General features: G+C 48.4%; 1 protein-coding gene across 1 annotated transcript in view; it reads left to right on the top strand.

Annotated features, from left to right (window-relative positions):
- CPT1A (carnitine palmitoyltransferase 1A (liver)) overlaps positions 1-11,993 on the top strand; it is a 50,661-nt gene that overhangs the window by 18,325 nt on the left and 20,343 nt on the right. Inside the window, exons 6-11 of the mRNA XM_008591147.1 lie at positions 808-885; positions 2,050-2,157; positions 2,927-3,014; positions 7,943-8,138; positions 10,395-10,583; positions 11,143-11,248. Of these exons, the coding sequence (XP_008589369.1) occupies positions 808-885; positions 2,050-2,157; positions 2,927-3,014; positions 7,943-8,138; positions 10,395-10,583; positions 11,143-11,248 (765 nt within the window). The remainder of the gene's footprint in view (positions 1-807; positions 886-2,049; positions 2,158-2,926; positions 3,015-7,942; positions 8,139-10,394; positions 10,584-11,142; positions 11,249-11,993) is intronic.

Here is an 11,993-nt window from a genome sequence, read left to right as displayed (position 1 = left end):
AGTGTGAGAGGACATGGTCAGTGGATGAAATGAGAGGGAGTCTAGGGTTTGAGGAACAACTAACACGGAAGGGAAGGAGTTAAGAGTGATCCAGAGAGAGCCAGCAGATGGTGCTAGAAGTCAGCATCGTGGCTGCGTGGGCAGCGCTTGCAGGGAGCCCGGGAGTCTTCAGGAGGCTGGTCATGTTCCATTTTTCATCAGGCCCTGGTTGCACAGGCGTGTTGAAGGTGTAGATGTGGACTCCCCTTTGCTCACTCAGACTCTCACATGTGCACATTCCATATGCAGAAGGACTTCAACACAAACTTAACAAAAACGGGGCCCCTCGGTCCAGATCATGGGTGTTGGCTCTCAGAGCTGGCTGGGGGATGTCGAGATGTGCATGCTGGGGAACAAGGACAGCACACGTGACCTCCAGGTGGCATGCCGTGGCTCTCACCACGGAAGCGGATGGAGACGGTGGCTTCTGCAGGGAGACCCGGGAGACAGGAGGAGGAGAAGCAGTCTGCGGAGCAATTTTGGATAGTCTTGGATATTAAACATCTTAGCAGTTATTTATCACTTCCCATTGAGTCTTTTTTGTTTTTTTTCTTTTTAAATCATTTACAAAATGAAGGTGATCTACCTTCCAGCTATGTCTTGACTTAAAAACATCACTTGCTGTCCCCTCGGGTTTGTGTCCCATCTGGTTAGGACTGTGTGTTTCTGGAGTGGCCCCAGAGCCGCTGCCACGTCTGCCAGGAAGTACTGCGTGCCCCTGGGGCCACCCGCTGAGCCCGTGGCGCTGTCTGTCTGTGTGTCCACTAGGTGAGCGACTGGTGGGAAGAATATGTCTACCTCCGAGGACGGGGGCCGCTGATGGTCAACAGCAACTACTATGCAATGGTGAGTCCTACGGGTGCCCGGGAAGGAACCCAGGCTCACCCGTGTCCTTCTCTGTCCCGCTGACCACACCAGAGACCACGTGGACGTCCCTCCGCGTTTGCCTAGTGGCTCGAGGACACTGAGCTCCTGCATGGAAATTTGGATTGCAAAAACATGCTCATGGCAAACAGGATTCCTCACTACACACGTCCCTGTACCCCCTGTAACTTAGTGCCACAGTAGCCTTAAGACTTTGTGTCACTGCGTAACCCCCAGAGCTCAGGGACAGTGGCTTGGCCAGCTTCTTGCTTCCGTGTTCTCAGATGCCAGATGGTCATGTATTCAGGGCAGTTTTTGATCAATGTCTCTTGGTCTTTCTTTGTCTTTTCAAACATTGATGGTGGCCATGAGGCCCCTTGATTTTTGGGTTCTCGGCCTCTGTTGAACAATTGGCGAATAGAATTCTTTCTCTTTTCTTTCTTCTGTTTTTCACTCCTTTTGTTTTTTCCCTCTTTTCCTTATTTCTCTTTATCATTTGCTTTTTTTCTGTTTTTCTCTGTTTCAAAATTTTCTTTCTTTCTTTTTTTCTGTCTGAAACAATCTCAGACCCAGGGAGGAGCTGGTGCAGGACACAGAACCTTCTCTCCCTGCACCGCGGGGGGGTGTGCTCTCCCCCCGCTGCCCTTTCCCTCCTGGAGACGTTCGTGTTTATTTCCTCCAGACAGAGCTACTTCCCTGCATAACTGGGGACACACTGTGCACATAGACTCTTTCCAAATGTAGTTTAGACTGTGTCCCTTGGCCTTTTTTTCCAGTTGTTAAAAATGTAGACATTTCGAAGTGTGTCTCATAATTTAGAAAGTTGTAAGCACTGCTCTATATGAAAAGTTCCTTTAATCTTTAGTTACTTCCCTGCATTATATGAGGATATTTGGGGAGAAATCCTGTTATCTTTAATAGCCCAAGAATACTCGGGGGCTTGTGTTCTTTTAAAACATTAGCAAAGTGAAACTGACAAAGTACAGCAAACTTAAATTAGTTAATTAATGAAATTAAGTTGCAATTTAATTTCTAGCTTAGCAGATGTAATCGGACACGTCTGTAGACGTGGTTTAAGGGTGGGCTGCTCTACAGCGTGTTTAAGTTAGCCGCTCTCTCCCGCGAACATTCTGTCTGCTTTTTCAGGACTTTCTGTACATCACTCCGACTCACATTCAGGCAGCAAGAGCAGGCAACACCGTGCACGCCATCCTGCTTTACAGACGCAAACTGGACCGCGAGGAAATCAAACCAGTAGGCTGATTGCTTTTTTTAAAACATGATTTTAAGACAGCTTCATTGAGGTACAGTTGGTATTTTGCACACACTTGAAGTGCCCGGTTTGGTAAGTTCTGACGTATCTGTACCTGCACACCCGTGAAACCATTGCCACAGTCAAGGTAGTGAATCCACCCGTCACCCTGAAAGTTCCCTGTGCCCCTTTGTGGTTGCCCCCTGCTGCCCCCTCCTGCCCCGCCAGGTAACCCTGATCTATTATCTGTCACTCCAGATTAGTTTGTAATTTCTAAAGCTTATGTAAATGGAACCATATGGTTTGTGCTCTTTAGGATTTTTTGGTCTGGTTGCTGTCACCCAGCATGATTATTTTGAGATTCAGTTCTCCTTGCATACATTAAGTGACTGGACACCCGCTGTGCTTCAGCTCTGTAATTTGCCCATCAAAGAGACCCTTGTTTGTTTCTGAAGGAAAATGATGTTGTCGGTGTGCAACCCATGAGAAGCAAGACGTTTCTTCCTCGAATACCCCTTTGGTTTCAGTGTCAGTTTATAAAATTATTCAGAATGTGTTATTTAGGACTTAATTATGCAGGAAGTTGTACCTGGCATGGTTCAAGTCCCCCAGTGAACTATCCCAGAGAACTACTGGAAAAGATGAAGACAGACTGTTGCCATGTGTACGGAAAGCAAATCCCGCATTTACATGTGTGGTCTTAATTTGCCTTTTTTTATTTTTTGGTCTCCCTGTGGCATTTTTGTTTGTTGAAACATATTCTTTTTACAGATTTGTGTTTTGGGATCCACAATTCCACTCTGCTCTGCTCAATGGGAGCGAATGTTTAATACTTCTCGGATCCCGGGAGAGGAAACAGGTGAGGGGGTCCTCGGGGCTCCCTTTGGGGGTCAGAACTGTCTCTCCTGGTGCTCATCATTGGGAGATGTCAGAGGAACTGTCAAAGGGACCAAACTGATCTGTGCTAACCTTTCCTGAGATTCTAGGCTGGTGAACGTTCCTTCCGTTGAATTTCCTTTATCTTTATCAGTCCCGGACAGTTGACTTATTTATTTCCAGACTTTAATTTCTCTTTGGTGGAAGTCTGTCTTACAGAGGGCTTTTTCGGGTCTGCTGAAATACCCCTGTTTCTTCCTCTGATTCCTCATAGACATGTTGCTGTAGCGCAGGCCCGCAGCAGGGCTTATTGTGGAACGCACACTGGATCGTGCTCGAGAAGCCAGATTTGTGGTCTAGCCCACTCACTTATTAGCTGCCTGACCCGGGTGTGGTGGCTACATAATCTGCTGTCCAAGCTGGGACATCCTTAAGAATGACAGGGAGGGACAATGGGCACCAACCGGGACTATCCAGGCCAGCCAGGGCTGAGGCTGTGCTGTCTGTGAGCCTCTGTTTTCCCAAGTGGGGAACTACCCAGAGTCACTTGATTGATGAGCCTGTCCCTGTCTGAGACCGCCACAACAGTCTGTCATAATACACGAGTTTCAGTGCTGCTGTTGAGGCTGATCCTACAAGTCCTGAGCTGATCCAGCATTTTGAGTGTGTTGTTGCAGCCTGGAGCCTCCAAACCGTGAGCCCTGCTCAGTCACTTGGCCCGTGGTGGTCGTCAGGGCTCCTTGCTGTATCCTTGTGTAAGAGCTGGCCGCTAGGTGGGCTTTTTTTGGGGGGATGGGGGTGGCGGCTGGCCAGTACAGGGATCAGAACCTGCAACCTTGGTGTTGTAAGGCTGTGCTCTAACCGGCTGAGCTCGCCGAGCAGCCTTGGGTGGACTTTCTTAAGCGGCCTCTTCCATCTCCTCTGATACTGCATTCACAGGTTCTGTAAAAACTCACTCCATGTTTGTTCACTGCTTTCACAGTGTTAGGGGTTTCTGGCTAAAAAATACACCTCTTGTCTTTCTGTCGCACTTTGGAGTCCACTGCCGTGCGGCCAGACATACTGTGAAAAATGGAGCTTTGGCAAGAAACAGTCTGGGACAGTGGCTGACTTTGGAAAAAAGTGAAGATGGTTCTCTCTGTCCTGTAATAGGGTCTCCCTGATGGAAAAAAATCACCCAGCGCACTGAGGAAGGCAGATGGTGGCCCCCTGAAGGAGGTGGGTTCAGGGGGTCCGGCAGGGCTGGCATCTGCTCTCAGGGGTGTCTGGGGGCTGCCTGGCATCTGCTTTCAGTCACTATCTCAGGAGGTCCTTATGGTCAGACAAGTTTGGGAAATACCAGTCTAAATACAATGATTCCAGATAGAGTAAACATTTACATATTAAAAAGAAACAAGAAACGGGAAGTGCTAAGATAAAACATAGTTACTTTGTGTACTTGGGGACAACCTTTCTGAGCATGACACCTGCATTAGTTTCCTGGGGTGACCACAAACTGGCTGTCTAAAGCAACAGAAGTTTCTTGTCTCACAGTTCTGGAGGCCAGAATCCAAGGTCAAGAGCAGGGCTACGTTCTCTTCAAAGGCTCTAGGAGAGGGTCCTTCCTGCCTCTTCCAGCTTCTGGTGGCTGCAGGTTTTCCTTGGCTTGTGGACGCGTCACTCTGATCTCTGCCTCTGTTGTCACGTGGCCTTCTCCTCTATGTCTGTGTGTCCTCTTCTAAGGACACCAGTCACTGGATTTGGGGCCCACCCTAGTCCAGTATGATCTCATCATAATTATCTCAGCAAAGACCTGTTTCCAAATGATAAGGTCACATTCACAGGTATGGGGGCTCGGACTCGGACATATGTTTTTGGGAGACACAGTTCAACCCATTACAACCCCTGAAAAACTCAAACATTGGCAGTATAAAGATTTTAATTTTCTGTAATTTCAAAAAATACTTCAGACGGTTTAGAAAGGCTGATAAATTGAGGGGAAATGCTCGCAGCTGAGAAAAGGGTTTCACTATGTAAAGGGTTCTTAGAAATCAGTCGGCAAAACATAAGGATCCTAATTGGAAAGTGGACGGAGGGCACACCCAAGGAGTTCACAGAAGGAAAAATGTTCAGTGAGTTAGGAAACACCTTCGGCCTCACTGGCAATCACAGAAAGATGAGCCTGAATGACCGCGCGGTGCTGTTTGTGGGCAGCCAGAGGACAAAGCCTGACCACCGGCCATTCACCACCTGTCCCCATGGAACGAGCCTGTCCTTCACTTGCCACTGTCCTCGACAACCCAGCCACTCCGATTGGGTGGAAATAAGGAAAATAATAAAAGAAAATAAAAGGAAAGAAATATATAAACTTCTCTTAAAGTTCTGACATTCTGACTTTTTTCTATTCAGTAATTTTTGTTGCTCTGTCATGGAATTATCACCAATGCTAGAAAAGGTGAAAAGAAGATAAAACACTGATCCCACCAGTTCTTTCTTCAGATCAGTCCTTTTGGGTGTCTTTTTGTCACACACAAGTTTTTCATAGTAATGTACGTTAACATTAAAATTTGAGGTAACACCCAACGTATCCATCTCTTCCTTTGGGCTTTTGGTGTCTTGTTTAAGAAATCCTTCCCTCCTGTAAACGCATCTACCTTTTGCTTTGTTTATTTATAGATCTTTAGTCTGGAATTTACTGTTACGTTCAGCATGAGATACGTATCTAATTTCAACTTTTATCACGTGGGCGGCCACAGTCCCAGCCCCAGGAGAGAGTAACAGGTCATCGCATCCCACACAGATTTTGTGCACAGGTTTCAGGCACGTGTGGGGCTGATTCTAGGCTCTTTTCTGTTCTAAGATTTTTTTTTTTTCTTAGTCCATTTTGTCCCGATACCAAACTGTTTAGATTTTATAATAAATCTTAGTATTTGCTAAGGTGAATTCCTCCCTGTCTTGGCCCCGTAGTCTTCTCTGTGCAGTTTGGGATCAGCCTACCCATTTTATGAATTGCCTTGAAATGCACAGACCGGGGCGAGTCGCCGTCGCTGCAATATGAAGCCTGACTTCCCACGAACGTGGTTTAGTTCTCTGTTCTTCTGTTTTTTTTTTTTTTTTTTTTTTTTTTTAAATAATGACTTTAATAAAAATATCGTGCTTTCCTCCGTGGCATTTTGCACATCATCTGTTACAGTTATCCCTAGGTACCTTATTGTTTTGTTGATCCTTTTAAATATATTTTCACGTTGCTAGTTACTGAACTATTAGTTTCCTAGGGCTGCCATGACACATCCCACAGATGGGTGCTTAAACAACCGATATTTATTTCCTCCGAGTTCTGGAGGCTGGAAGTTTAAGGTAAGGTGTCGCAGGGCTGGTTCCTCCCGAGGCCTCTCTCTCTGGTTGCAGGTGCCATCTCCTTCTTGCACCCTCACGTGGTCGTCCCTCTGTGTCTGTGTCTTAATCTTCTCTTCTTATGAGGACACCAGTCACATAAGATTAAGGCTCACCCTAATGACCCCATTTTACCTTAATTACCTCTTTAAAGACCCTGTCTCCTAATAAGGTCACAGTGTGAGCTACCAGAGGTTAGGATTTCATAGGAATGGGGGTGTGGGGGCACAATTCAGCCTCTACACTAGGGTATAGGAATGCAAATGGTTTTTATAAATTGAGTTTATACCTTGCTGTATTCCTGTTAATTTAAACAGCTGGTAGGTTTTCTTGGGTTTTCTGTGTGGCTAATCATAGCTATGAGTGACAGCATTGGTATGTCCCTTCTAATTCTTTTTTATCTGGGCTGGCCGGTTTGCTCCGTTGGTTAGAGCACAGCCTTATCACACCAAGGTCATGGGTCCAGATCCCAGTACCAGCCACCTGCAGGGGGAAAAAAAATTCCTTTATCTTCTATTTCTTTTTTCTTATTTTACTGCTCCAGCCAGGATCTCGGGTATAATTTTGAATATAAGTGGTCGTGGTGTGCATTCTTGTCTTCTGACTTTAAAGTTAAGGCTTCAAATGCATGTCTGCTCCAAGCTTCTGGTAGAAACCCTTCAGCAGGCTTAGTAAGTTCTCCTCTTTCCCTGGCTTGCTAAACATTTTAAAAATGAGATCCAGCATGGATAGGGATGTGTTCCAGGCTTTATCTGGCTCCGTCCTTCTTAAACGTCACTTCCTTAGTGGGTGGCGGCAGGGCTTGCTCTCATCTGCAGGTGAGGGTGGGCCCCTTTGTCATAGGATTCCTAGCCTCTCCTAGCACTTGTCCTGTTATTAATTGTGTGTTTATCATGTCGCCTCCACTAGAGTGTGTCCTGTTCAGCTGTCCCTGTGTGCTCCACACTATACGGTTCTTGACTGTTCAGTTGACATGTTGACACACACTTGTGGAATGAGTTTATTTAATCATATTCCTGAGATATCTTAAGCCTTTTAAAGTTTGCCTTTGAGTAATTTTTATGAAACAGGTCTCTTTGTGTTATTAACTTCCCACTTCCTTTCTCAGAATGTCTTCCAAATTGCCCTATTGTAACTAATTGATAAAAAAAAATAGCTGCACTGTTGGAATGATTACTATCTATGAGCTGTATGGATGGTCTTTTAATTGTTGCACAACCCTACAAGGGTCCTGAGTATTGTCTCCATTTTACAGATGAGAAAATTGAGGCTTAGAGAGGGTTGAGTTATCCGCCCTGAAAAATACACCCAGTGAGTGGCCGAGCTGAGCTTAGAGATCAGGCCTGTCTGGTTCCAGTGCTCTCACCCTCGATTCTGTACTTAATCATTTGAAGTCTTGAGAAACAGGCTCGTTAAACTGAACGGAGTGACGCAGAGTGCGGAACTGCGTGCCATTTAAGAAATCTGGGTACGGTCATCTCACTGTGGCCCTGCTCTGTGACTCTGGGTTTCTGTCTCCCCCTCCACGCCCTGCTGCAGACACCATCCAGCACATGAAGGACAGCAAACATATCGTTGTGTACCACGCGGGACGCTACTTCAAGGTCTGGCTCTACCATGACGGGAGGCTGCTGAAGCCCCGAGAGATCGAGCAGCAGATTCAGAGGATTCTGGACGACCCATCGGAGCCTCAGGCCGGGGAGGCAAAGCTGGCGGCCCTCACCGCGGCAGACAGGTGTGCAGCCCCTGGCCTGGGCACGTCTGCGGAGGCCGTGGAGGTGTTTATGGCATGTTCCTTACCCGGGGTCTGTCCCTGCTGGTGACCTGTGGTGACACCAGAGCAGGGCCACCACCCTGGCTCTGCTTTGTTCTGTGCTAGCAGGTCCCACGCCTAGCCTGGTGGGTCATGAGAGCAGTGAGGACAAGGTGGGGTCCCTCAGCCACCCTTGTATGTGACAGGCAGATAAGGCACATGACAGAGAGAAGTGAGGAGTTGGGCTTTTTCACGGGCATCTTTATTAATTCAGGAAACAGAACAAACTTAAACCAAGGTCCCTGTGTTAGGGTTCCGTTTCCTTGCTGCTTTGAAAGAGAGTCAACCAGAGGCATTTATTGCTGGAGGACTGAGCTTGAACTAATACAGCAGGGTTTCTCGACCTCAGCCCCGCCTGCACTTGGGGCTGGAGAATTCTTTGTTGGGGGCGGAGGGACACTGACCTGTGCATCTGGGATAGTGAGCAGCATCCCTGGCCTCTGCCACCGGACGCCAGCAGCAATCTAGCTATGACAACCAAAAATGTCTCCAGACATCACCCAGTGACTCCAGGGGGCACTCTCGTCCCCGGTTGAGAGCTGCCGAGTTCCAGCAGTGTGATCACTGTTGTGCCAGGGTTAGGAGTAAGGCAGGTGGATGACCCCTCTGCAAAGATCAGGAAAGGCTTTGCATTGGGTAGAGGGACTGCAGGTGGCTGTGTCTGGCAGAGAGTGGGAGCGAGCCAGGAAGATTCAGGGTGTCTGGTGGCAGAAGCGTGTGCCTGGAGGCAGCCCAGCAGGTGGGAACCATGGGGCGGCTGGGGGGACGGTGGTGGGAGGCTGGGAGGCAGTGCCAGGCTTGGGGAGGGGGGTGCCTAACTGCACTTGGGCCTGAATCTGTGACCCGGTGCCTTTAAAGTAGCCGCCTCAGGCTGGGAATGACATGGGTAGATTATGACAGGAGAGATTTTTCTGGTCCATTGTGGAGGAGGGGTCCCTGAAGCAGGGGGCATGGGACAGAACACTGCATGACGGATTAAGAGGATGTACTCGAGGAACCCTGGGACTGTTGAGCATCTGCCGTGGTGCTGACGAGGCTGGATAGAGCAGCAGGGGGGACATGGGCCTTGGGGAGGATGAGCTCACTCCCTGCCTGCTCACCTGAGTGTCAGCTGCAGAGGGGGTGAGGGGGGCATGCAGGGTGGGTGCCATGGGGGGACCAGGCTGTCATGCCCGGTGGCTCCACAAGCACCTCCGACTGCGTGCTTCTCTCTGGATGGGACAGCACCAGCATCTTCCCTATGCGAGCCCTTCACAAGGAGGGTGGAAGACATCCCCACCCCTGGGCTGGGCACGCATGGGGTACCCATCATGTTTATGGGCTTGCTGACACCCAGGGTTGCCACGCCGAGCACTCATTGAGAGCGGAGAGTGGGATCCAGGAGGCCGGATGGCCAGATCTGGAAGGCCAGACAGAGGCAGAGGAGCCTGGGGGAATGAAATGAGAGGGTCCAGGAGAAGTTAGAGGAAGCCATGGCTGGGGCATCTTTCCAGAAGGTTGTAGGTGGCACATCAGCTCTGTGCGTCCCAAGGGAGCTGGGTATGGGGACCTCATCATGGGGTGACATCTGGTCATTCATAGCATGGACTTGAGGGGAACAGCCTGGGTTTGAATCCCTCCCCGCCATAAAATAGTCATGACCTAAACTCTCTGTGCCTCAATTTCCTTATCTGAAAGATGGTAGCGTTGAAAAGATCAGTGAGGTAGCACATGGGAAAGGCTTGGAGCAGAGCCTGGCATGAGGGCAGTGCTCACACACATGTTTGCTGTGACATCTGCTGCCAGAGCCTTTTTAGGACGGCTCCCGAGGAGGGGCTGGGCGGGGTGGGGGCAGGGAAGGGTGTGGGGGGCTCGCTTTGTTCTGGCTCTGCCGCTCCCTGCAGCTGCGCTCACAGGGCCAGTCTGCACTCTGGTCGTCCATTAGAAATTAACATTGAACAGGAATTGCACACCCTGCTCTGTGCTGTGGTCTGGAGACATGGTGAAGATGAACTGCCCTGCGGCAAATGACACAGGACACCAGGCAGGCTGTCAGACAGTTTCAGGTGCAGGAAGTTAGACACGTGCAGCGTTCTTCAGGAAATTCCTGAAAAACTGTAAAGGTTTTACTGTGTCTTTTCCAACCTCATGTGCAAGGAGATGTCACCAGGTATTTAGCATATTTAATCTTTACCGCAGAGTACCCTGGGCCAAGTGTCGCCAGGCCTACTTTGGACGTGGGAAAAATAAGCAGTCTCTTGACGCCATTGAGAAAGCAGCGTTCTTTGTGACCTTAGATGAAACCGAAGAAGGATATAAAAAGGAGGACCCGGTCACATCAATGGACAGCTATGCCAAGTCTCTCCTGCACGGCAGATGTTTTGATAGGTATCGTAACTTCTGAAAGATGGGGGTCTGCCTGTGAACTTGGATAACTATCCCAGGTGGCTGACACCCGTGCTGCAATATCTATGCTGCTGAGGAATAAACTAGCATAAACAAGTAACTTCTGATTTTTTGTCCCTCCACCAACACTGTCTCTCTGGCCAGAGAAGAGGTGGACAGGGCTGGGCTGGGTGTCTGCTGGTCTCCTGACTCCTGGGAGGCTCCTCCGCTCTTGGAGCCTCTTTTCCTTGTCTGTTTGCCTCCCGGGCAGGTTGGGGACAAGGCTGAGTNGGGGGGGGGGGGGGGGTGCCTGCAGGGACAGCCCCAGGTCTCTCCCGCATCGTGTGTGATAATAACAGGTCCTGTTCTTCTAGTCTCCAGACCATGAAGGCTCAGCTTTGTGTCAGGTGCAGGGAAGAGGTGAAGGACTTGGCGCCCTGTCGGTGCTTTGATCATCACGGCACATTTGCTGTAGCCGTTAGAGGGGTGGGTGCAGAGGAAATGAGCCCAACCAGGTACAACAGATGTACGGTGTTCGGTCGTTTTGTCTTGTTTCCCGCAGGTGGTTTGACAAGTCGTTCACGTTCATCGTCTTCAAAAACGGCAAGATAGGCATGAACGCAGAGCACGCCTGGGCCGACGCGCCCATCGTTGGGCACCTTTGGGAGGTGGGTCTTGCATTGTAACCCGAATGTGGAAATTGCTTTTGCCGATCCAAACCCCAGACCGATTTTAGTTTTGCGATATTTGTCGAGTCATACAATATGAATATTTAACACGTCCTGGTACTGAATATAGAGTTCAACCACTAAAGTAAAGGCATTTCTTGTCTTCAGTGCCTGTCACTTAGGTTCCTTAAATAGCATGTTTCATGCCATCTCCTTATGGATCAGAGCTCAGGAAATGGCCGTCGGTTCTCCCACAGTGACTTCAGGGCAGAACTGAAGCCAGGTTTATTCTCAATAAACTATCTCTTATTTGTTGGATTTCCTAGTTTTTTTTCTACCTACCAAGTTTTAGGCCAAATAGAAGCAAGCATATTAAAATCTTGGTTTATAAAAAAGCAGCATGCCTTTTACCTAATGTATCACTTTAATTCTTAAAATTAGCTTGTTATTAGCTTGTTATTTAAAAAAACCACCCAATCCCTGCAATCCTCTCCTTTCTCCTGGCTTTTTAAATACAGTGTGGATTGGCCTCCGCCCCCACCCCCTTTTTTAAAAAAATTCATTACTCTTTGAGTTGTTTGAACTATTCCATGTTTGGCCTGAAAAATTAAATGAAGATTTTGTTTCCTTCACTCACCTGTTATGTTCTTGTTTAAAGAAATTGCTCAACTCTAGGATCATCAGCAGTGGATTTGACACAGAAAATACTGTATTGTTTTGATGAGACGAGGTCATTTTTTTTTTT

Source organism: Galeopterus variegatus, unplaced genomic scaffold (genome assembly GCF_000696425.1).
Source record: "Galeopterus variegatus unplaced genomic scaffold, G_variegatus-3.0.2 Scaffold6703, whole genome shotgun sequence".
Taxonomy (NCBI): domain Eukaryota; kingdom Metazoa; phylum Chordata; class Mammalia; order Dermoptera; family Cynocephalidae; genus Galeopterus; species Galeopterus variegatus.
Note: the sequence above shows the minus strand (reverse complement) of the source record. Positions and strands in the feature narration are given on the sequence as shown.